Here is a 27587-nt window from a genome sequence, read left to right on the forward strand (position 1 = left end):
TTAATTAAAAGTTTAATTTATGGATAATTTTCCATTTTTTTTATTTTTAAATAAATTACTAACTTGAAATAAATCAACAATTAAAACTGAAGTAAAACTAAAACGGTAAATAACAATAAAAATAGTTTTGTTAATAGTTTAATTTATGGATAATTTTCCATTTTTAATTTTTTAATAAATTACTAACTTGAAATAAATCAACAATTTAAAATGAGCTAAAACTAAGACTGCACCTGACAAAAAAAAAAAAAAAGTTTCAATTTAATTTAGTTTAGTTAAAAATTTAATTTCTGGACAATTTTCCTTTTTTTCATTTTTTTCATTTTTAATAACTTACTAACTTCAAATAAATCAACAATTAAAAATGAGCTAAAACTAAAACTGTAACTAAAAGAAAAAAGTTTAAATTTAATTTAGTTTCGTTAAAAGTTTAATTTATGTATAATTTTCCATTACTAACTTGAAATAATTCAACAATTAAAAATGAGCTAAAACTGTAACAAAAAAAGTTTAAATTTAATTCAGTTTCATTAAAAGTTTAATTTATGGATAATTTTCCATTTTTCGTTTTTTAATAAATCACTAACTTGAAATAAATCAACAATTAAACTGAGGTAAAACTAAAACTGTAACAAAAAAAGTTTAAATTTAATTCAGTTTCGTTAAAAGTTTACTTTATGGATAATTTTCCATTTTTCGTTTTTTAATAAATTACTAACTTGAAATAAATCAACAGTTAAAACAGGTAAAACTAAAACTGTAACTAACAAAAAAAGTTTTGTTATAAGTTTAATTTATGGATAATTTTCCATTTTAAATTTTTTGATAAATTACTGTAACTAAACTGTAAAAAACTGTAACTAAAAATAAAAGTAAATAAATCCTAAGAATCATATTAAAAAAACTAAAATGAATAAATAGACAAAAAAAATAAAAAAACAAAATGAAAATGAATAATAAAAAAGCTAATTAAAAATCCTAAAATATAGAACGCCATATAAATAATAGTCAAATTACACTGATTACTCTGACTATTATTATTACAAGACACAAAAAAGTGCTCTGAGGTCATTTTCTATTTATTTGATAACAGACATTTTTTTCATGTCTGTATGTCTCTAAACAGAAGTTTTGCCTTTTTATTTACTTGTCCTTCCATGCACAATTTTGACCTCAGCATTGCTATGTTACTGTAAATGTTAAACTAGGTATTCACTGTAATGAAAATGCATATGCTGTAGTGTATTATGATATAAATGCTCTAGACGTGTGCTCTTCTGTGTGTGTGTTGTACTCACAGCGCTGCAAACGAGAGCTGTTCTTTGGTGAGGTTCAGCGGGTGGTTGAATGTGGTGATGCCGAACTCTTCGGCTCGACGTCCCGCTGGCAGATTTCCTCTCAGGATGCTGTTACTGGCCACGTTCAGGAACGACACGAGCGAATGCCAACCCTGATTATAGAACCACACCTACAAACACACACACACTTTCAAATACATCTTCATTCTGTGTTGTTACTGTGAACTAAAACTATTAAAAAATGGAAATAATGGAAACCACAAATGAAAAACACTGTACTGATACTGTAAAACCCTAAGTTAAAGACACTTTTGCTCACCTTCACATTGTCTCTGGTGCCCAACTCCAACAGAAACAACTGAATGGCCTGGAAAATCGGCTCAGTCTGATTAAACTGCAGAGAGACAGAAAAAGAGTTTGTGTGTGAATCACACAGTATTGTAAATATTGCAGCTTTTTATATTGTAAATATTGTTTTTTTTTTTTTTGAATGAAATTAATACTTTTATTAATCAAGGATGCATTCAATTGATCAAAAGTGACAGTAAAGACATGTTTGACGTTACAAAAGATTTCGATGTCAAATACATGCTGTTCTTTTGAACTTTCCATTCATCAAAGACTCCTGAAAAATAAAATGCATTACAGTTTCCACAAAAATATTGATCAGCAACATTGATTATAATCAGAGGTGTTTGTTGAGCAGCAAATCAGCATATTAGAATGATTCTGAAAGATCATGTGACACTGAAGACTGGAGTAATGATGCTGAAAATTCAGCTTTGATCACAGAAATAAATTACATTTTAAATAATATACACATAGAAATCTATTTTAAATATATAAATAATATTTCACAATTTTAGTGCTTTTACTGTATTTTTAATCATATAAATGCAGCCTTGATGAGCAAAAGAGACTTCTTTCAAAAAACATTAAACAGACCCCAAACTACATAAGACACCCAATTACTGTATCATAATTACTCAGTTTGTTACTTTGCATACAAAACCATTTTTAATACAAATTTAATGTTGCTCCCTAAAAAAATAGAAACTTTCTCACTGTAACAAATTCACATTTTTATTGACTGGATTTATGCAACTTTCAGGCAAATTGAATCAGTGATGCTGACAAAGTATGAGGTAAAAACCCTTCAGATAACATTCAAAACAATCCTACAGTATCTCAGAGAGAAACATTTCTTCATTTTCTAATGTCAGGAACAGCCTTTGTGTTAGGAGTGTGTCTATTACTTAAAATGCTGCCTAGGTAGTCATAGTGAAGACTGACAGATATCAGACACTAAAGCTAATGTTTGCTGCTTCAGACAACACTGTAAATACACTGTGAGCACTAATAACACACACACACACACACTCTCTCTCTCTCTCTCTCTCACAGTAAAGGTGCCAAAAACTCTCCAGGTCTGAATGAGAGGGAGTGGAGGATGCTAACGTCCCGCTATTAGCATTACAGCCGTCCATCACAGAGCTAAGCAGCATTAAAATCCCATCCGCCATCCAGACTCTGGCGCGCTGCCGGAGAGGATTCAACCGTGTTACATTTAGAGCCAAAACTAGGGCTGCTAATGCTAATAAATAATGAAATGCAACTAGCATTGTTAGAATAGCAGAATATCACATTTTGGCTTGAGAAAGCATTTATTTATAACATTTATTGCTGATATTAAAGACCACGCGTCCACTTCAGTGTCACTGTCATTTAACAGATCCCAGTCAAATATGGCACATGCTACCACTGACAGGGCTTGACCCTCAAAATATGTTAAATTAAAACATTTCACTTTGATTTTAAGGACATATTTTGCATATTTTTTTGCACAATAAATGCATTTTGTACTTCGGTCAAAGGTGACTTAATGTCAAATGTAAAAATCAGCGTCCTGAAATAAAATCTGTCTATAGAAATCTAGATTATATCTATATAAATTAAAAATATTGACATTAAACGGTTAAATGCAATGATGTAGTTGATTTTAAGGCTTGTAAATGGACAATTCTTCTGAAATTATTCTGTCAAATCTCACTGAAAAATTTACTTAAAATTTGATTGATTCAACTGCAAAAAAATGCAGTAAAAATAGTAATATTTTGTAATATTGCTACAATTTAAAATAGATGTTTTCAATGTGAATATCTGTTAAAATTCAATTTATGTAATCAAAACTGAATTTTCAGCATCTCATCTTCAGCATCTCAAGAAACATTTCTGATTATTATCAATGTTGAAAACAGCTGTGCTGCCCAATATTTCTGTGAAAACTGTAATACATTTTATTTTTCAGGATTCTTTTATGAATAGAGGGTTCAACAGCACAGCATTTCTTTAAAAAAGAAATATTTTGTCACATTTTAAATGTTTAACTGTCATTTTTTATCAATTCATTGCATCCTTGATATATAAAAGTACATTTGGTGAAAAAGCATTATAATATAATCATGACAGGACATCATATTTAGGTTATAAATGAAGTTAATGAGCTGAATCATATTAATAATAGAGGATCCTGAAATGATCAGTTTTTACTTTCTATCTTCAAAAGACCACAGTACATGAAGGAATATATTAATGGGAATATACAGTATTCTGAACTTCAGGAGAGCATCAGATATCCATTTCAAAGTATTAAAAAAATTCAACAAAATTGCACTGTGGGACAAAACATGATCTCCGTATCTGACAAGTGAATGTTTAGCGGAGAGCTGGTGGGAATTTTCACCACATTTAAATGCTTTCGAAAGCCTGAAAAGCTTCACACGGCATTAAAAAAACAGGAAATAAAACAGACTTCAAATCATAGCATGTGCTCAAGCTGCTCATGCATATTCACATGGAGATTTCCCATCATGTTTTGATAGTTAAGTGATAAACATAAATGCAAATGCAAGAAATTACTGGATGCAGCAAATGGTACTTGCTACTTGTTAATGAACATGAATATGGATAAAAAAGCTGTTTGTAATAAATAAACACGCATTGTTACAATAACTACAATAACAACTGTGAGAATTTGGTTTTAATCACTGCTGTTGTCAAAAAAGAAACGACACTAATATTCTGAAGCTTCGCTTATGAATTTATATTTCATGCATTTGAATGCAATTCGAAGAACAACCTATAAAACAGATGATTATGGATGGAAAACTCTCGTCAGATGTCGAATCTCTGTGGCTTGTAAAATGCAGTGAAGTTTTGGCATCAGCTCAGAAACGTATCTCAAACACTTCAGCAATCTGATATCAGTAAGAAATAGCCATAATGCCACATTTGACCAGCCATTTCTGGAAGACGATGCTAAAACCCGCCGCTCTCACCTGTGAGATGTTGAGGACTGATTTGAGGTCGTCGATCAGTGCTGTAATGTCAGATTCATTGAGTTTGACCTGCGAGTTCACGCCGCCCACCGAGACTCCGCCGTACCTGCACACACACGCGCGCGTGCATGCGTTAGCAATCGCGCTGCTTTGATCACATTTCGTTCTGCACATCCTGTAGCATGAGTGTGTGTTATTACCGTATTTTTCCTGATTTCTGGTAGCTCTTGATCAGGAAGTCGGTCATGTTTCGGGCCGTGAGGTTCTGCAAGGTGTCTGTGGTGTTCTGAGTTTTCTGCAAAAGAAACACACACAATTTAAAATCGTTACTTGAAAATAAACCTGTTACAAAATAAAACTGATACCAATTTTTAATGTTGTTGATGCACTTGAAAATAACTAAAACATGAATAAAAAATTATTTAAAAACCATAATAAAAACCAAAACACACAACAAAATAAATAAAAATACCTTCTAAACTAAAATTAAAAAGGAAAAAATATAGTAAAAGTGTAATATATTTTAAACACAATTGAGCTGACTTTTTAAATATGACTGAATAACAGTGTAGTTACTGTTAACTCAAATATTTGCATTGATAAAAAACTGAAATACATTTAAGATGCAATACTAAAGTGACAAACTAAAACGTCAAAGAAACATTTTAGACAACAACTGCTAAAAAACATACAATTACTCAAACTTAAAATGAAAACTGAAAATAATAAATTCAAAAGATAAATCAAAGTCATAAACAGGGATTGAAATTGGCTTTTTTTTTTACTCACCAGCCAAATGTTTTAAGTTACTTCATAACTTCTACTACCAAAAAACTTCTAACTACTAAAAAAAGTATTAAAAAAAACAAAACAAAACAAAAAACAGCTTGAGGCTGTCTACACTGGACGCGACAAAGCAACTGTTGCAAATCATTTTGTGTCAGTACATCATAAAGTCCCTTCAGGACCAGTTATTTTACTCGGCGACCATCTTTGAAACGTCTCTCGGGCAGGCAAGTGCATCTCCTATCTTTTGAATGAGAAAACATCAAATTCTTCAAAACTGTTCACCAAGCATACAATTAAATTTCATATTTGAAATCACCAATAAAATCCGACAACAACTGTATTACAATAGCAAAATAGCATTAATAAAGGCTTATTTTTCAGGTTAGACCAGCCAGTCCTAAAGTGCACGTCTCAGAATGCTCAGTCAGTCCTAGTCAGCTAGTCAGTCCCAGTCCTAATTCATTTGGAATTTTCTTTAAAATGTCTCATTTTTGTGTGTGTGTGGTGGGGGTTTGAAAAGAGGTAAATGAAGCCAGAATCACCTTAAATGTCTGCACATTTCCCCTCTAACAGTGCAAAAGATTGACAGATGTGCATACAATCACACAGATGCAAGCAAACAAGAATAACACACTGTAACAATAAAAGCGTGAGTTTCTCCGGTGAGATTCACGATCAGCGTGAAACTAATGACACAGACTCCATTCCACAGAAAGCGGCCTAAATGGAAGCGCTCTGACACGCACAAGGTTACACTGCTGGAGGCTTGTGATTTGTATAATGAACATCTATTTGACGCTGATTCACAAAGCGTGAACGGAACCATTCCAATAATGCTTTTACCTTGAAATCAAAACTGTGGTTTTGTAGCTTTTAGTCCACATCTATCAAAGCAAAATTGCCCAGTAGGTTGGTTTATTCCTGTCCTGCTATCAAAAATAGCTCCAACAGAAGACAAACATCAAGCTTTGCATCCCAGTGATGTCAGCATTTTGAGAACGGCATTCAAACAATCACTTCATTTCACAATTTATTTCAAAATATGCATGTTACATTACTCACCATGCTTCACGAGAGTGGGTGGAGCTAAAGAGTCATTCTGTTACAATATGCTTGTTTCTATTCTCTGATTGGCGTAGTTGACTTCGCCAGTTAACAACCTCTTAGCTCAGTGTAGATCTGTCTTTAGCAGTTAATGAATTGTTTAAAATCAGTTTCTCTATGAAGAAATTAATGGAATTTTTACTTCTGGTACCCTACTGTTGAAAGAGGAAATATCATGAGGAAATCATGGTTCATGGCTGTAACATTAAGGCTATTGAACGTTAAAAGAAAAAAAAAAAAAATTCAAGCCTTCTGATGCGTCCCACTTCAGAAATATGTTCGAAAACTGTGTTCATCAAACTGTTTCATGGGGTCTTTGTTCCCTCCAATTAAGTCTATTTCTCAGCCCTTGCAAATGACTGCAGCCTGCTAGATATCACATCAAATCTTCATCATCTGTCATCATCTCCTGTTCTCCTCTCTGCAAAATTAAACGGGAGCTTTGCCAACAAATCTCACAGCCAAATATTGGACAGAAGCTGGAGTACCATAGCAATCCGGATACGTTAATGACTGCAAATACATGCATGATAGAGTCAGAAATTAGCAAATTACACTCACATTGCACATTATAAAGCAATATTACAATGTGGAGAGGTTGTTTGTTTAGCTTGATATTCATAAACCCATAGTCCTGTAAAGAACACTGTAAAATAATTTTTTATAAGCAAATGTAAGAATAACAAGACAAAAACTTACTGGACTGAAGCAATGTCAGGCTTATGTTCTGTTATGTATTCATTTTCATTGTGTTCAGCTGCTGTTTTACTTTGACCTAGTTTTCATGTTTCATTTAATTCATCCCATTTACCTGTTGCCTTTAACCCTCTGGAGTCACACTTGTGGTTTCTGCTGTCAAAAGTGACCATACACTTAAAATATAATTTCCTCCAGTGATATATTTTTGTTCAAGAATATGTTTTCTTTTTTATTTTGTATTTTGAAAGGATTTCATGATACTATTTAATATTTATACAATAATTATGATCAATTTTTCCAAATTGAAAATAAAACAAAAAGTTATTCTAAAATATTTATATCCCTTTTTTTATTATTCAGTTTTTCATTCTAAAATAGAGATTAAAGCCTTTAAAATCCAATTTTTGAAGCCAGATTAGTGCCACCTGGTGGGAGTAAAATAAGAACAACATCTGCAATTCCATTGTTTAGCCACTAGATTTCTATACAGCTCTATATAAAAGGCTTATAAATTTCCTAGTTGATTTTACACATAAATACTTATTTTTTATTAGGTTGTGGATTTGGATATATATGTAGACATTCTCAAAGACAACTTTTTGTAAAGGTTTAGATTTTTTTTTATTTGAAGTGTCAGTTTTTGCATTATTATTACTACAACAGAGAAAACAGAGAAAGCATTTTGTTACACAAAACATTCAAATTCTACAAAAATGTAACAAAAATGAACAGGAATGTTTTATCAGAAATTAATCCTTCCGGGTCTAATTGATCTAATTTCAGCATCTTATTTCAGCCTTCTGACTCATTTTGGCTATATGGTTATAGCCATAGCAATTCATCTGAGTGTGTATAAGTGTTTTGTGTGTGTGTGAGTGGATGGTTTGGTTTTGCACTCTTGATGTTTTAGAGTTTCACCCTTAATTGCTGTGGTCTTTTTGTCTGCAATTTGGCGGATTTGTAGATTGTACAAACACACAAAAAAAATCTGTATTTTCGTAATTTTTTGGCCCATTTCCCATTCATTTCCTATGGCTGTCATTTCTGACCACAAAGACCACAAGTGTGTCTAGTTTTTTTTTACGACCACTTAGCTTCTTCGAATCATGCCCTAATTTTTTGTGTGTGTTCACATACCAAGTACCATAAAAGTCAATTTTTGTACCATTCTGATGAAGCTAGGATTTAAAAAAATTCAAAATGTACATTTTTTCGGTCATTAGTAACCGAAGAGCACCTGAGCGTTAATTAACTTATAAGGTACTGTGTTTGCCCTTTGTACTTAAATCCTCAGTTTATTTTTCTTCCCTGTATTGTTCATCATCAATTTTGTGTTGCTAGCATCTGTTATACTGTTATAAAGAAGTATATACAAGCATCAGATTACTTTCTGGCTACGTAAATAGAATCTAATACAAGAATGAGTCCATAATATCCAGTTATACCGAAAACTGCTGTTACAACTAAAATCAGTCTATATTCAGAATCCTCATGGCTTCGCTTTTGTGCAGGATGACAAATGCAGTTGTGTATAATCAGAGTGAAGTTATATGAGGAAAAAAGAAATAAAACTGGCTTTGTTATGCATTTCATATCAAGAAAGAAACAACAGAGAAAGCCAGGGGACTGATTATTGCATCCACGGTCCTGCAGTCAAACACAAGCGAACTCACTTCACAAGCTTAACGAACACCTAACGACACCACTGACCTGTCATCGCCATGGAAACCAGCGATTCATTAAGAAACTGGTGCGGAGCGTCCGCCTCCTCTCTTTCACTTATCAAGGACACAGATATAAAGAGAGCGGATGAAGAATGAGTCTGATAGCCGATCAAAGAAATGTGTGTGCGATTGTCCTGTAAGCTCTACAGCTTGAAAATAATCCATCAAAACTCTTTCACGGGGCCATTTGCGGTGAAATACAGTTTACAGCAACATAAATTGCCCCGTAAGCGCTTAATGCGACACAATAGACGTGGAAGGTGTTTGAAAAGGTCGCTGGGTTAATGTGATGCCGTTTAGCATTTCAGCGCAGTGATTTTCAGATATAGGCGAACAAACAGATGTAATTAAGGGGTACAATATGAATGTTAAATACTGAAAGACAAATAAATAACTTCAACATCTTTTCTAAAAAAGCTATCCTATTGGCTTAGAAGACATAAAATACAGCGCACAAATTACATGGACTACTTTTGCTGAATTTTGGTAAATAACTTAAATTTGTTCTAAAATACTTAGTGATTGTTTCTCACACAAAGCATAATGTGACTTATTGTGTATAAACACAAAAGATGATATTTTGCAGAATGCTGGTAACCAAACAGTTGTTGGTAGCCATTGAGTTCCATAGTATTTTTTTTTTTCCCATACTACAGACGTCAATGGCTACCATTTTATTCAGCAGCTTTTACTTTTAAAACCGATAGTGCTGTGAACATTCTTGGAGAACTGTGTGATTACTATCAACAAAGAGAAAAGAAATCTGAAAAATGTGAAAGTCTGGAAATTAGATTTTGGGGAAAGTTTGGAGTGTATTCAGTCCAGGGTTTATGAAACTTGCAGATGCAGTTTAATTAATATTTATCACTGTGATGAATAGCTGATAGATCAGCACTCGTCTGTCTGTGGACCTCTACTTTTTTTTTTTTTTTTTTTTTGCCCAGTGCATTTGAAAAGTTATCAAAACAGAACATCATATTGCTTTCACTTCTCTGGAAATATAATCTTTTAACCCTATAATCATACTGTATCATATTTGATATGCAAATCATTAAGGCCTCAAAATGGTCAACATGGTGCAAAGTTTGCTGTTAAAGTGGTCATCAGATGCAAAGTTCACTTTTACATGTTGCTTGAACATTAATGTGTGTTGGCAGTGTATGTACACATCTATCCTATAATGATAAAAATCCATGCAGTTGTTTTTAATTAATCTGTAAAAATAATATCCCCTTTTTCAAATCGAGCCATTCTCAGATGCCTGTCGGTGTGACACTCCCACGATAGTTGATTTCCATGAGTGTCTTACCTCAGACCCGCCCTAAATCAGCTGTAACAGTCCGACCTCCATTGTTTTGATGCCGGAGCAGGGATGAAAATTAGACAAGAATATCTCTGATTGAGCGACTGAGGTGTTGTGTTGCTGGATGTAATAATGAACATAGTGGTCATCATTTACTCCCAAAATCTGAGCAGTGGATTACGTTTGTTTGTGAATGGAATGCGCCTCCCGATCTACATAAATGCGTCTATGTTTGCGCGAATCAATCGTGTTCCAGCTTCACTTACAGCAGAAGTGAGAATAAGGGTTTTTTATGACCCTTTGCGATCACCTTTCCTAATAGTGTGCTAGTTAGCAAGTTTAGCGGCTAAAGTAAGCAGGCTCGTCACTCCACAGAGAGAAGAGAGGGGCGGGGCGAGCAGAGCTCATTAACATTTAAAGCAACGTCGACCAGAACAGGATGATTTTTGCAGAGCTGATTTTGACAAGGTAGAAAAGGTGTTATTTACAGTACCATTGAGAAATTTTAACCAAAGCATGTTATAAACTTTTCATTAAGACCCCAAAGAATCATATCAACTTGTGGAAAATGGGCATCCAATGACCCCTTTAGATCAGTTGCACACAATCTACTCCATGCCTCCTGTCATCTGATTGATAGTTTAGACTTTTTTAGCAAGTAAAAGGCCTTTTAATGTAATTGCACAAACATCCACCTTCACCTCATGCTTGATGTTGCTGTCAAATCCTTAACGATTTTTATCAAGTAAACGTAAGAATAACTGTAGTAATATTTCCAGACGAGCACTTACTGGACTCAAGCAGCTTGGCTGTACTTGATTCTTCAAGAATCATTTGTTAGATAGAGTCTCAAATCTGATCTTTTGAGGAATGTTTATTTATTATATGTTTGGTTCATATAAATCTCATGTTACTAAGACATATTATTGGAGATATAGAGTGATGACTAATATTCATATACTTTTATGTAAAAGTATATGAAAATCTGCTATTTTGTTAAAAAAGATCCCATTGATTTACGTTACAAACATCATATAAATATCAGCATCTGCACCATATTCCAAATGTTTGCTCTGTTTGCACATTTTTTATGAAATTGATCTGTTGTATTTAAACTACAATTTTTACTTGTTCTAATACTAGACATTTTCTTAATGTGCTGACCTTCAAAACACCTTGATTTTATGAAATGAACAGAAAAAAAACTTGAGACCAATTGAAAACCAATTTTGTGTTGTTACAGCAGTTAAAAAAAAGGAAAAAAGGACAGAAATAGAGTTGAGAAATGATTTTTTTTCCCCACACCTAACCCTTCAGGGTTTTCATATGTGTGTTTTTGCTGCTGGTCTAATTAAAGCAGCACTTGATGTATCTGAAACCCTGAGGCAACGGATAAGATTCATCCAGCCTCCATCATTCCGAAACATCCATGATTATGCTTCAAGACAAAACATCTCCTGTGTGTGTGTGTGTGTGTGAAGGACTCTTTCCTTAGTTTAGTAAAACCAGTACTTGAGCAAATGTTTGCAAACTGGGTCAACCTAGTGTATGTGTCTGTGTATGTGTGTCTTCAGCAGTATATACTCAGAGAAATCTTGTTTACTGAGAGAGAATCAGAGGAAATTCTAAGTTTAAACTCAGCGTTGCGTAGGAGTGATTTGCATTTCTGCTGACACACCGACACAGAGCTTCAGTTTTCCAGATCCAGGAGATGCTACAGACTAAATGTATGCATACGATAATGTCACGAGTTTAGTTTTCACCTGGGTAAACAATGCTCTTTCTATTGTGAAAATGTTGATTGTTTATTTATGGCTCATTAGTTTCTGTTCAGAGAAGTTGGACAAACTATTTCTCTATAACAGTCCACACATATTAAACATAGTGAATTTTGTATGTGCGTGAACAGTGAATTTTCCTTCAGAAGACGATTCTTCAGTTTCAAGTAAACATTCAGTCTTAAATTTGATAATTACACACATTTAACTGTCAAGGTTTGACAAGCTACAATAAAGGTTTTCTGCTTATTATCTGACTCCTTAGTGTTTTTCAAAGTGTTTATTTTTGGAAAATTGTATAAAAACTAATAAGGATCAATTTGACTACAATGCAAAAGATTTGTATAGTATTTCCAAAATGCATCTATATTTTGAAACTTTGCATATACATTCACGACCCTAAATGAGAAATATTTACCAAATTTCATGAAGAAATAAATAGCTTAACGCGTATTTTAAGCAGCTTTAAAATCAAGTGTGGGTCAAACTGACCTGCAACACAACAAGAGGGTTTTAACGCATTAGTTAAAATGAACCTCCGTGTTAATAGTTAAAAGGATAGCTCACTCCAAACTATACATTTAAAATAAAACTGGACCCCAGTTGAGCAAGTGTTTATTTTGAAATATTACTAATAATATCAAAGCCATTCTTATGTTTACTTTCTAAAAATCAGATTTCACGTCGGCGCCAATAGCCTTGTGGGCAGCGTGCCGACATACAGTGCTGTTGCGCTACGGGCGTCCCGAGTTTGAATCCCGGCTCGAGGACCCTTCCCGATTCCACCCCCTTCTCTCTCTCTCTCCCTCTTCTCTTCCTATCCTGTATGATCTGTGCTATCATAATAAAGGCAAAAATGAAAAAAAAAATCTGATTTCACAGCAAAAAGACATATGAAGCACTTGTGCTCCTAACTTAAAAAATGTAATAGCATAGTCAAAATTTTAGGAGCACCTTCTAATCAATAATCTAAAAATCTGATCAAAAATCAGCCTTCCCATTTCGAGGTGATATCTGCGCCCTTAAAGTGATTTTGTTTGGCAATACTGTATCGATTCTCAAAAATGGAATATCGATATTTAAAAAAAAAAAAATCATACAAGATTCACCTGACAGTTGCTTCGTTTTGAGCGTATATATATATATCCTGAGCGCCAGACTGCAGTCTTCTTATCTCTGAATTTAAAAAGTGACAGGAAATATTAGCATATGGGCACGCCACTAATGTTAGCGTTAATGGAGGATGAAAGAATAGTTCCTGCTCCTGCCTCGGTGTAAAGTGTGGCGTCATTTTGGCTTTTTAAGGTAACGTTCGCTCCAGCATGCGGCAAGCGGCGGAACCGTGGAAAGGGCTTTTGTGCCGGGCGTGGTGGGGTAGCCACGCGGCTGCCAGGCACTTTCTCTCGTGGTGGGGCTGTTTTGTGCAGTTGAGGCGGTGCTCGCATTGCAGTCTCGGCGATTCCACGCGAAGCATAATTACAAACTGAAAAACTTGCGAAATTCTCAGAACAAAAATGTTCTCAGAATGTCCAATATCTGTATTTATTTTATTGTTTTAGTGTTCAAGCACTTTATTTTTAATTGATATTAAGCAGATGTAATTCTTAAGTTCAGATCAAAATGATCTGACATGGTTACAATTGTAAACTTAAATTGTAAAGCAGGGTCTAAAAATATATATGGTCTGTTTATAAAAGCTTACATTTTATACATTTAATAACTAAAGAATCTTGCAAGCACTTTATTTTCCCCCTTTACTTGTACTGCACAAAAAGTGATTCAATAACATTGAATGGTTTGCATATGGTGGTGTGTTCTTAATTACAGCTTTCCTAAAATAATGTCCTACACATAAAATAAGAAATATCCCAATATATCGCCTTGTTTACAGTATCGCAAAGTATCGTATCGCAACCCCTGTATCGTGATACGTATCGTATTGCTAGATTCTTGGCAATACACAGCCCTAATTCATAAACAAACAGCGCTGTTTCTAAATGGAGATGCGCAGCGGCTCAGTTGTGACTTGTTTCAGATTATTTTAATGAAGAAATAGAGCAAAATCAGGCAATAGTGTTATAGCCAGACAATGGAAGTCACTTAATATTAACTTCTCGTTTATTTAACTGTTGTATTAAATCAATATCTCATTTACAAACTCCCTTAAAAATCTTTAAACGCTGTCAGTCATCTTAGTTCATCACAATCTCACAAAGTTCATTACAATCAACGAAGCACAATTAATCTCCTAAAACACTCTCTCTATGCTTTGTTTATGAAAGGATTGGTGAGATATGTCTGTGATACATTACTAAATGTTGCAACGTCGCACTGTAGAGCCCTGTGTGCAACATGTTTAACAGCAATGTTAGAAATTTGCATATCAAATGTGATACAGCAGAGTTAGTATATTCACCACTTTGCTCAAACACAGAAGCCATTGGCATAAAGCTGCATCAGCAATGTGCAGACCATAATTGGCAATTGTATACAATTGCAGCCAGTGGCCATTCACCAGTGTGTGTGTGTGTGTGTGTCTGACCTGCGGTGGCGGTAAACCGCCAGCTCCGAGTGGGCAGTCTGGGAGTATGATGCTGCGCTGCGGCGTGCTGCACTGGCAGTCTGGAGATGGGTTCTCCATGCTCCAGTTCCCCTTCTCAAAGATCTCACTGACGGACGGATCCACTGCGGGAGTGAACCAATCAGTGCCTCCCGCCGGGTTACACGGCAGTTTACTGAAGGAGGAACAGGAAACATGCAGTCAGCTACTACACCTGTGTGTGTGTGTGTGTGTGTTTGTGTGCGTGAGAGATGCTCACGGTATAGGGTTGGTGCTCATGCAGCGTGTCCCAAATCCTGGTGAACTGAGCAGAGCGTTCGTCACTCTCTTCACCTGATCTACACCAGGATCATCAAAACTACAACAACCACAAACAAGATTTGTTATTGACCAAGGAAAGGAGCGCGTCTAATGTATTCATTATTATTAGTTATCTTTATATGTACACTACCGTTCAAAAGTTTAGAACTTTTGTGGAAACCGTCATACATTAACTTCTTTTGTAACACTTTACAATATCGTCTCATTAGTTAACATTAATTAAAGTTAATTAAGAATGACTAACAATGAGCAATACATTAGTTACTGTATTTATTAAGCTTTGTTAAAACATAAGCTCAGATCCATTAATACAAATAAAACAGATACAATTTTCGATTTTAATACGCCATTAATAAATGTTGAAACTAACATGAATTAATAAATGATTTAAAAATATTCGTCATTATTTTGTGTTAACTAATGTATTTATTAAATGTTAATAGATTAAAAAAAAATCTTACTAAGAAATTAAATAATTAAAATGGTACAATGGCATTTTAGTGCCACATTAAGATTAGGAAATGAAAGTCGTAATATTTCGAAAATAAAATTGAAATATTACCAGAATAAAGTCTAAATATTTCGAGAATAATGTCAAAATGTTTCAAGAATAAAGTCTAAATATTTCGAGAATAATGCCAAAATGTTTCAAGAATAAAGTCTAAATATTTTGAGAATAAAGTCAAAATGTTTTAAGAATAAAGTCGAAATATTTCAAGGATAAAGTCGATATTTTTCGAGAATAAAGCCAAAATATTACAAGAATAAAGTTGAAATACTACAAGAATAAAGTCTAAATATTTCGAGAATAATGTCAAAATGTTTCAAGAATAAAGTCTAAATATTTCGAGAATAACACTGAAATATGAGAATAAAATCAAAATATTAATCGAAATATTTAATCTTGTAATAGCTACAAATTAATTCTTGTAATTTTGACTTTATTGTCGAAACATTTTGACTTTATTCTCATAATATTTTGACTTTATTCGAACGCTCTTTAATGTGGTGTGAAATAATGAGACATTTGTTTCATTAAATTAGGCTGTTCTATTTTTTTCATGCCTTCTGATGTTCCTTTCACTTTTATCTTGCTATAAACTTTATCCTCAAAATACTTTGACTTTATTCTCGAAACTTTCTGATTTTATTCTCGTAGTATTTTAACTTTATTCTCGTAATTTGACTTTATTCTCCAAATATTCCAACTTTAATCTCGTAATCTTAGACACATTTTTTTAATGTGGCACTAAAATGTTGTCATAAAATATAAATAAATAATTTCAGTAATGCAAACAAAATTCAATTCTGCTGTAAAAAGGGGACAATAGTAAACATTTAACCAGGTTACCGTGTGGGTCCTTGTAATCTCCTGTCCTTGAACACGGCAGCGAATAGCCTAAAATTATGTTTTCAGTTCAAATATAAATCTTATACAGTTTGTTGATCTAAAATGGTAATTGTGCATCAACAGCTGTCAACCATGCCGGTACGTAAATGCACACTCTGAACTTGTTTACACTGCCATTTTCTTATTTTGGTCGCGCATGCGGACCTGCGGACCACTTAAGTGCAACCCTGGTTACGGGGACAAAATGTCCCCACAAAGATGACAATATCCAAAACCCTTGTCCTCGTAGGAGCATTTTTGGGTCCCCATGAGGAAACAAGCTTATACATCATTCAGGTGTATGGTGTATGGCGATAGAAAATACAGTTTGTAAAAACCATTACGCTTTTGGAATGTCACCATAAAACATGGAAACCCAATGTGTGTGTGTGTGTGTGTGTGTGTGTGTGTGTGTACCTGAAGAAGGTATTCTGTGGAGCTCCATACATCCAGGGCTGAAGCTCCAGACTGGGATATTCGACAAACGGAGGAACAATCAGAGAGAAGATGAGAGCCAGACACACAAAGAATGCCGGCATCACAACCTGATACAGACAAACACACACACAAATTCAATACAATTGCATTTTAGGGAATTAACTGTTTATCAGAGATAATCTAACAGAATACAGGTTTTCAACTGAAATTCACTGGGATGCACCTATTGAATATTTAAGGCAAAGTGTGATTTAAGCACATGGATTGCGGGTGATTAGTGAATACGATGCAGGTTTGTGTGCTCAAACGGCACGTGTCAAAATGGCTCAAGTTTTTAGCCCGTCGGCCCTCTGTTCCCTCTCTTTCTCTCTCTCTCTGGCAGACGAGTGTCATGTGCTTGTGTTGGCTTAGTTAAATGTGTAAAAGGGTTCGATTAAACACTTTCAAAAACTGGCACTGTCACCCTTCATTCCCAGCATAATTAATTTCTCTCTATTCTTCCACTCTGCTATCTCTCCAAATGTTCTCCTTTCATTCCATCCCTCCGCTGACAGACGGAGCGAAACCAGTGCACACAAAACCTGCGAGAGAGAGACAGGCTGCATAGGAGTCGTCGACACGGCTTCACTCCAGCTGATTAATTACACTCCGTGATTGTCCAATTAATTCAAACACCCAATTCAAACACTCTCTGTTTACACTGAGGAAAATGTAAATGTGCCGGAGACGGAGAACGCATCGGGAATAATGAAGGAGAAGACAATGGAACATCTTTCCCCTGAGAGAACCAGGGTGACGAGGAGCAGCCAATATGAAAAAATGAAAACTATGCACAAAGATGACCAGGAGCTGAGAACATTACACGGCCTGTAATTACATATTGTGCATACAGCCTTCATAAACCCTGCAGTAACAGATATACATTTCTGGCTGGAATATTTTATTCATTTTATTTTGGTGTCCATTACATGCAATTGCTTGAATACACTTACTCATTCTCAACAAGGTATAATAACTGCAGGGATTGTAGGAAGTCTTCAACTGCAATGTAGACCACACTTGAGCCCAAACACACCGAACTGATATGAGCTCATGCTTTGTTAAATGAGCTCACAGACAAGCATTTTTGCTTTTGATGGGCCAGTGCATTTGGTGCTAAACAGTTTTGCTTGGATTCACGCTGCAGCACAGACCTGCCTAAACCTATTACGTTCACACAGCTACAGAATATAAAATACAGAGAGAGACTGACTTAAAGAAGGAAACCAGGTGGAAGTGTATTTGATGTGTCTGATGGTTTTACCTGAGCGATGATTCCCCTCCGGCTTCTGCGGGCATGGTGGAAACGTTTGATAAAAAGAGCTATAAACTGCTGTTTGATCAGTGACCATCCCGTGATGGTGTACGATCCTTTGCCATTCTCACACATGGGCCGCTGAGTGTCTGTAACATAAACAACAGATTTAGGTGGCTAACTACTACAGTCACTCTAACTACTACAGCAACCTCACTGTTATAGCTATCTTAACCATCACAGCTACCTGTAACACTGTTAAAGCCACCTCATTGTTAGTGACCTCACCACTACAGCTGCTTCACTGTTACAGCCAACTCTGCTAAAACCACCTCATTGTTACATTTATGCTTTACATTTATATTTACATTTACATTACATTTTACATTTATATTTACTAATACAGCTACCTGTAACACTGTTAAAGCCACCTCATTGTTAGCGACCTCACCAATACAGCTACCTGTAACACTGTTATAGCCACCTCTCTGTTACATTTATCTTAACTAATACAGCTACCTGTAACACAGTTACAACCACTTCTTTGTTACAGCCATCTCACCCTTACAGCTGCTTCACTGTTACAGCCATCTCTGTTAAAGCCGCCTCATTGTTACATTTATCTTAATTCAGCTACCTGTAACACTGTTACAGCCACCTCTAGCTACCTCACTCTTGCAGCTACCCTTACCATTTACCATTACAGCTGACTCAACTGTTGCAGCCACCTTTCTATTACAGATGATTCAGATTACGCTATACCTACCTATCTGCTGCAGCCACCTCACTGTTACAGCTGCCTCATTGTTACAGCCACCTCTCTATTGCAGCTACCTCACTATTACATACATCCTAACTATTACAGCTATCTGTAACACAGTTACAACCACTTCTTTGTTACAGCCACCTCTTTGTTAACTTCTTTACTCTTGCAGTGACCTTTATCATTACAGCTGACTCAGCTATTACAGAGCACACTGTTATAGCCACCATTCTGTTACAGTTAATTCACTGTTCCACCTACCTATCAGTTGCAGCTACCTCAATGTCACAGCCACCTCTGTTACAGCCGCCTCTCTATTACTTTTATCTTAACTATTACAGCTACCTGTAACACTGTTACAGCCACCTCATTGTTACAGCCACCTCTCTGTTACAGCTAACTCATTATTACATTTATCTTAACTATTACAGCTACCTGTAACACAGTTACAACAACTTCTTTGTTACTCACCTCAACGTTACAGCTACTTCACTGTTACAGCCATCTCTGTTAAAGCCGCCTCATTGTTACATCTATCTTAACTAATACAGCTAGCTGTAACACTGTTACAGCCACCTCTAGCTACCTCACTCTTGCAACCACCTTTACCATTTACCATTATAGCTGACTCAACTGTTGCAGCCACCTTTCTGTTACAGATGATTCAGACGACGTTATACCTACCTATCTGCTGTAGCCACTTCACTGTTACAGCCGCCTCATTATTACACTATTACATTCATCTTAACTATTACAGCTACCTGTAACACAGTTACAACCACCTCACCGTTACAGGCACCTCACCGTTACAGCTGCTTCACTGTTACAGCCATCTCTGTTAAAGCCGCCTCATTGTTACATCTGTCTTAACTAATACAGCTAGCTGTAACACTGTTACAGCCACCTCTAGCTACCTCACTCTTGCAACCACCTTTACCATTTACCATTATAGCTGACTCAACTGTTGCAGCCACCTTTCTGTTACAGATGATTCAGATGACATTATACCTACCTATCTGTTGCAGTCACTTCACTGTTACAGCCGCCTCATTATTACAGTCACCTCTCTATTGCAGCTACCTCACTATTACATTCATCTTAACTATTACAGCTACCTGTAACACACTTACAACCACCACTTTGTTACAGCCACCTCACCGTTACAGCTGCTTCACTGTTACAGCCATCTCTGTTAAAGCCGCCTCACTGTTACATTTATCTTAACTACTACAGCTACCTGTAAGACTGTTACAGCCACTTCTCTGTTACAGCCCCCTCACGGCTACAGCCACCTGACTCAACTATTACAGCCACCTTTCTGTTACAGACTCAGATTCACTGCCTCAACTGTTTTAGCTACAACACTGTTACAGTAACTCTTTGTTACAGCCACCTCACACTTATAGCTACCTTAACTATTACAGCTGACTCAGCTATTACAGCCACATCACTTCTAGGGTTTCTACAATACTTTAGATATGTCTCACGTTATGATTCATAATAATAAGTAAAAATAAAATGACAGGTTCCACTAAAATCCACTGACCCATTATGGCAGGTTCTCACGTGCTTCACTTATGTTATAATGTTTGTCAGGTTGTGTATTTATATTACAAATGTGCCATTTTAAATTGCACTGTCCTCAAATGATAGATGTCAATGATATATCATATAATTAAGTTCAGCTTGAGTTCTGGATATTTACTTAAATCCATTATTGTATTGCTGTTGGGAAAATACTGTAAAACTGGCATTAGTCTGAAGCTGGAGTACCACAACACCATTAAACCGTACAACTGTAGTTACAGATAACAATTTTTTTTAGAGCCACTTCACTATTACAGTAACCTTATTATCAAAGATGCCTTATAACTACAGCTACAGTAGCTCACTCTTACAGCTGGCCTACTATTACATGTTTTGAGAAGTAAACATGGAAGAACTTTGACTTACCCTCCACACGACTAGTGAATCTAACCTTCGCATCTGTTTCAAAACAAAGAGGAGAAATACAGAGCAGTGATATGATACAAAGCCATTATTTTCTCAGTATCAGCTGAATTTTTCAAAATATCGGTTTGTAAAAGAATGAGCCAGTATGTTTATTTCCATACACATATAAGTGTGTAGCAGATATATGTGTCAGTTTATGTTTGATCGTACCATTTTTCACAGCGTTTGCATCTTTGCTTTCCAGTGCTGAGCTGATAGACTCTATTCTTGATATCCTTGAGCTGCTTCTGCGCTTTTGTTTGAGAGCTTTTTTCTTATCTGTAAGACATTAACACACACGCACACACACACACACAAACAGCAGAGGTTATTCTGGAGGAGTGTGATACTTCCAGCTTATTCATCTGGTCTGTTCTTATCTGCGGGAACATTAACACACGTATACACACAATCACACACACTCTGAGGTGAGACAGGAGAGTACAATTGCAACACTTCATCTCAACTCTTATTCGAGTCATCCGTTCTTATCAGAAAACCGTAAGGCCCTTAAATATCCTTTTAACGGATCCCACAGTTAAAAACGAAAGGTTTAAGGTTATTTTAAAAAGACCCCTGATCCATTTCAGTCTGATTTGAACAGCCTGAGTGGCACATTTCAGTAGAGCTGTTTTATGAAACTGTCACTATGTGTTTCTGAAGGAATAATTCTGGTGGACAATTTAACTGGTGCTTATTTAATATGTGGAGAGGACATTTACACAGATGCAGCAAGAGTTAAAGAAAGGGACCCTAAAATAAGACTGGTAAAAAGAGAAACAATTAAGTAATCTATTATTATTATTATTATTAAAGAGAGTTATAATCCTTTATATCAATAACTTGTCATATGGTTTTTCTTATAAACTTGTTGGAAGTGGTGATACTGTATATTAAAGTGTAAAATTTAATGAATATTAATATAGAGAATATTACCATGGGATTCCACATCAACACCTGTGTCTTCAGCCACTTTCAGAAAGATCTGTGAAATTAAACACCAGGAAACTTTACTTCACAGCTTCATTTGGAAAAGTTACAATTTCACTACAAAAAAGGTCAGTAAGATTTAATTTACTTTTTAAGAAAAGGCAAGGATGATTGATCAAAATTGATCAAAGGTGACAATAAATAAATTCTAAAATATAATGTTACAAACTATTTCTATTTACTATTTCTATTTTTTTTAAGTTTTAGAATCCTGAAAATAAAATGTATCATGTTTTATCAAAAATAAATAAATAAAATAAAATAAAAAATAATAAATAAGATTGATAATAATCAGAAATGTTTCTTGAACAGCAAATCAGCATATTAAAATGATTTTGGAAGGATCATGTGACACTGAAGACTGGAGTAATGATGCTGAAATATCAGCATTGCATTACAGGAATACATTTTACTTTACAATATATTCATATAGCAAACACTTTTTTGAAATTGTAATAATATTTCACAGTTTTCTTTAAATTCCTCAATAAATTCAATGAAACAGACTGGTTTGCTGGTCTATTTGATAACAGCTAATTGATTAATTAAATGAAACTAAAAATACCATGTAACTGATGTGTTTACAGTAAAATAGAGAGATGGGAAACTAATGACTTGCCTCATGAATGTTAGTTAGGTTATGCACAATTAAATACGATCTATAATGATTTTGCTAAATCAATAGTCTTTGTGATGCACTGATCCAGAGCTAAACATCTGCAGCCATGCATTTGCTGATTCAAAGTCAAATGTGAAATGCAAACTGATGCATTAGTGTAAAGTGGTAGATACAAAACGGGTCACATGTGTAACTGTCACCGACGTGACCCGTACATGTACCTCCTCCAGGCTTGTGTCTGATATCCCGTAGCTGGTGACACCCAGAGCGCCTTTCTCCAGATCCAGGTCTTTAAAGAGGGACGCGAAGCTGCCGTTTGTAGCACCCGCATATGGCAGCACGTACACCAGCTCCTGACCTACGACCTCCAGAAACTCTGCCTCTGGCACGTGCCGCCGCACCAGTCGACTCAGATCCGCCGCGTCTGATCAGAAAGAATGTGAAAATACATTTATACAGACACGTAATGACACAGTGTGTGTTTATTAGAGAGTGAGTGATCTATAAACCTGGTGGGTCCAGACTGCTGATGCTGTCACTGCAAATTCCCTCATCAATGCTGTTTTTATCACACTGTAGGACACAAACACAAAGAAATCCTGTGTGTGGGTTGCTAGTAGGGACAGGACATAACCATGTTATTTTTTGTCATTTTTAGCTAGCAGTGTTTTGTTGTTTCACTGTTTTTGATTGTTTACAAGGCAAAATGCTCCAGGAACACTCTAGAATCTCCTTTGAAGTGTATTAATTGTGCATATATTTTAATTTTTTTAATATGGTAAATAAGAAAGGCTCAAATCAGGGCCCAAAAAAGTGGTATTAACCATATCTTCATTTCATATCTTCTTTGTTTCAACTTTTTATTTTATTTTAGAACCAAAAGAAAAAAAAAATAAATAAATAAATAAAAATAAAAAATAGTGGCAGGTGTACATCGGAAAACAAAACCTAAAGAAAACCACGTACCTTAAGTAGTTATTTAATTAATTAAACTCATGTAAAAACATACTAAAATGGAATGAGTACACTAAAAAATTATTTCATAAGTTAAAAAAAAAGGTTTTAACACCAATTTCCCAAGAACATTTTACAAATAATAAAATAAAATATTAATATCAGATGAAAAAAAAAATGTTGCAACTAAAATAAAATAAGATGCATATTTTATAAATATATATATAAATTGCAATTACAAAAATAAGCTATGAGAAACTATAAAGGCTAATTCAGAATATCAATAAATACTACAATAAAAAAGGTACTAAAACACTGATTTCTATTTTTCTTTTTTATGTATTTTTTATTTTATTTTATTTTATTTTATTTTATTTTATTTTTTATGTGTTTTGTTTTGTTTTGGACCAAAAGTAAAAAATTAGTGGCATACTTTTTACAAAACCCGTAAAAAGTACACAAAAAATTATCTCATAAGTTGAAAAAAAAATGTTCCAAAAAAAAAAAAAAACTATAAAAGACTATTTCAGCATTGCTAGTTCAAAAATGTCATGTTTAACTCAGTGTGTTACTTGCCGCTTCTTTTTAATTATGTGCAAAACTTACTAACTTTTTTTTCCCCCCGGTGTAGGCCTGTCCAAAGTTTGACTGATTTTTGAGTGTTGTCAGGGCCAGTTTACCTCTCTGATTGTTGGGACTCGTCCTGCGACTCGATCCTGATTGGCCCGTGCGATCGTCAGGTAATAACCTCTACCGTACGTTTTCTTGAGGAAGAGCGAGGAGCCGCAGCAGCAGACGCGGCCGTGCGAGATGATGGCGATACGGTCGCCCAGAATATCCGCTTCATCCATGTGATGCGTAGACAGAATGATGGTACGACCTGCAAGAGACACAGACATCAAACAAACGCACGTTCGGCGCTCGTGGGCGCACCAAACCCATCAAAGTTCAGCAGCGAGCGTGGATTTCTGAAGGGCTCGTTCTCATTTGAATGGGATAGGACGCGTTTGAAGTGCAGGTGCACTGGAAAACAGCACGCTCTATATATAGACACTTTTATATCTCACTCTTTCGCTGCCTGTATAGAAAAGTTTCCCGTGTTTTGTATTCGCCGGAGCTCCCGCCGAAGCCAGACACCCGCGGGGTTCAGCGCCGCCATTATTTCTGCTCTGCCTCTGTGACGAGGCAGTGGGAGTTCAAGGCGTCTGTCCTTTGACTTGCCGAGAGCAGAAATATGAAATATCACGCATCTGCGCTTCCCAAAGGCAGACGCGAAACCTGCCAGAGAAACTCGTGTTTATATTGAGAGACGTTGATGTCGGACGCTGTAAAGCAGCGATCTGGACACGATCGGTGACTGATGACTAGAAAAACTACAAACTTTAAAATGGAAAATGTGTTTAACTCTTTGCTGAAGAGCTGTATGTACAGGGTTTCAGCAAGAAAATGTAAAGACTAAACTGAATGGAACAAAATACGTCAAAATGGCTCTAAATGTAAATGTATTAGCAGTGCTTTAAAATCTGAAAACACAACAGATCCAACAGATCATCTCCATTACATTTTAATTCACTTTACAAAAGTAGCTTAAATATCTCTGCTCTACTGAAATATGGAAATGGCTTACTTTATTTCCCGATCACACTGCAGAAAAGTGATGTTCATTTACACTGTAAAACACTATTTGTTGAGTCAACTTAAAATAATTTGTTACCCGGCTGGCTTAAAATTTAAGTTCAGTCAACTAGTCAATTTAGATATTTGAGTTGATTTAACTTAAAATTTTAAGGCAGCTGGGTAACTTCCCCAGCTTTTAAGTTTAACAAACCAACTTTTTTGTAAAGTCAACTCAAATATCTACAAACGGCTATATAGACAGCAAGACAAAGAGTAATCCGTGACACAGGCGAGGGTTGATCCACGGCAAACGTTATCCAAAGGGCGAGACGAAAGAATAATCCAGACAGGCGAGAGTTCCGATTGGCAGGCAGCGAGACAGACAAGACGATATAACAAAGCGTGGGTTCAAGACTCGGATGACAAAGGGACTAGACAAAACTAGACAACACAACTGACTTAGGGCTCCGTACAGTTGCTAACACACAAGTGCTAAATGCAATCCAATACTCGGCAGTGACTGACAGGAAGACCAGGGTTTAAACAGTGTCTCTGATTGGTACAGGTGAAGGCCACAATGGCTGATAGGGAACGTAGTCCGGGGTGTGGTGTAACAGTTAGTGAGATGTCACAGCGACCTCTGGTGGCAGACAGACTGACGTTACGGTGTGGGTTCATGACACTTACATCCCTGCTTCTGCATCGAAACAAGGAAAGTTACTGAACTGTGACAGCTGGTCTGAGGTAAAACGGTCATGTCAATCAACTATTGTGCGAGCGGCCTCTGTTGGTGTGACGCCACAACGACAGTCATCTGAGAATGGCTCGATTTGAAAAAAGGGATATTATTTTTACAGATTAATTAAAAACCACTGCATGGATTTTTATCATTATAGGGTAGATTTGTACATACACTGCCAACACACATTAATGTTCAAACAACATGAAAAAGCGAACTTAGCATCCGATGACCCCTTTAACATTTCAAGTTGACTAAACTTATTTGAGTTGACTGAACTTAAAATCTTAAGGTAGCCAGGTAACAAATTATTTTAAGCTGACTCAACAGGTTTTTTTTTTTTTTACAGTGCAGTGCAAATGTCTGAAGATTATTCGAGAAGCAAAATGCCATAAAAGTCGTGTTTCTTGAGAAATTGGTCAAAATGAAGCGAGTTTGATTAAAACAGAAAAACAGAAAAAAAAATAATCAAATTATTTCAGACGAAAACAAATTTTCATTCCCTATCCTAGTAAAAGAGTAATAGATTTAAAATGCATTTATTTTATACTAACTATAGTTCAAGTCTAACATACCTACTCATATATATCGCTTGAGACTGTCTGCTATAAAAATTGTAATTAGATTTTATTTGGAGTACTACTTGTGAACAATGCACATTTCTTAATATTAAGCCTAAAATATGCTTTGATGTCACTACTGATGAGGATTGTATGATCTTCAAATAAAATTAGTCTTTAAATGCTAAATATTTAAAGTGTATCTGAAGTATACTTGTAATAGTTCCACTTTAGCACAATCAAATATATTTAAGTATATCTTTAGTTGGATTTCAGCACTACTTCCACACAATTTAAGTGTATGAATTGCCAAATTAGTTGCTCCAATTTAGCAGACTTTAAATATGCCAGTTTTGTATACTAAAAGTACAACTGCAGAATATTTTTATTAAGTACATGATATGTAAATGTATTTGTCTACTTAGCATGAAATAAATGTATTTTAAATACATTTTAGTGTATTTATTTCACTACTGACAGATATTTTTCTTGTTTTAAGCATAAGCACACTAAACTTTGTGCAATTTCTCAGAAAACAAGACTTTGCATGTTCAGTTTGCATCTCTAGTAAACGTATCTTGATTCATGGATGTTTAGATATTTGTACTGGAAAGCAAGACAAAAAAAAAATACTACTAAAAAATGATAAATAATGTCACAACTGCATGAACTGACTTTCTGAATTGACTTTCTGCCCCTTTAAGTGCAAATTAAGCAAATGAAGGCCTGCAGAAACCCTGTATATATGTGAAGCTATTTGAATTATGTTATTCCAAACATAAAATGAAATCAATCAACCTAAAAGGTTCAAAGAATCGCACCTTTTTGGTTTTACAGACACAAATACTCAAGCATCAGTGTTTAGTCAGATGGATGTGTGTCAACACACTCATTCAGTGTGACATTCAGCTCTAGACAATAAACAGTAGTAGAGAGCCACGGACAGATGAACAGATCGAATGAGAGAAGAAGAAATATAAAGAGAGACGACTGCTTTGATTTGTGTTGCTTTGTATTATGGAACAGCCATTCATCAAACAAGGCCAAAGTGACACAATACACACAAACTATGAGAGACAAAAAAAGAACAGAACCTAGCAAAAATAAAAAAAAAACAAGTACACTCATATGCGCTTTAAAATGTTTAACTACTGTGGGGCTAAAGCAATAATTCAATTTTTTAAAATGTTGCATAAAAGCTTTAGTCCAACTAAAATGGTATCGTTTTTGTGAAGTTGGACTAGGAGACCTTGATAACACAACTGTGGCTTCATCAGCATTCCATGTGACTTGCTTCTAAACAAAAACAGATGTGAT

General features: G+C 35.3%; 1 protein-coding gene across 2 annotated transcripts in view; it reads right to left on the reverse strand.

Annotated features, from left to right (window-relative positions):
• The window catches only part of LOC127168227 (phospholipid-transporting ATPase ABCA1), a 183456-nt gene that overhangs the window by 45162 nt on the left and 110707 nt on the right, over positions 1 to 27587 (reverse strand). For both annotated transcript variants that reach the window (XM_051114869.1, XM_051114870.1), the window contains exons 23-36: positions 24035 to 24234; positions 22910 to 22973; positions 22622 to 22824; positions 21728 to 21776; positions 20963 to 21070; positions 20753 to 20785; positions 18046 to 18185; positions 16722 to 16849; positions 14853 to 14951; positions 14576 to 14768; positions 4837 to 4931; positions 4637 to 4742; positions 1618 to 1692; positions 1299 to 1468 (exon numbers count right to left, since the gene is read on the reverse strand). In XM_051114869.1, coding sequence (XP_050970826.1) covers positions 1299 to 1468; positions 1618 to 1692; positions 4637 to 4742; positions 4837 to 4931; positions 14576 to 14768; positions 14853 to 14951; positions 16722 to 16849; positions 18046 to 18185; positions 20753 to 20785; positions 20963 to 21070; positions 21728 to 21776; positions 22622 to 22824; positions 22910 to 22973; positions 24035 to 24234 — 1663 coding nt within the window. The remainder of the gene's footprint in view (positions 1 to 1298; positions 1469 to 1617; positions 1693 to 4636; positions 4743 to 4836; positions 4932 to 14575; positions 14769 to 14852; positions 14952 to 16721; positions 16850 to 18045; positions 18186 to 20752; positions 20786 to 20962; positions 21071 to 21727; positions 21777 to 22621; positions 22825 to 22909; positions 22974 to 24034; positions 24235 to 27587) is intronic.

The sequence above is a fragment of the Labeo rohita genome, chromosome 7 (assembly GCF_022985175.1).
Source record: "Labeo rohita strain BAU-BD-2019 chromosome 7, IGBB_LRoh.1.0, whole genome shotgun sequence".
NCBI classification, from domain to species: Eukaryota; Metazoa; Chordata; class Actinopteri; order Cypriniformes; family Cyprinidae; genus Labeo; species Labeo rohita.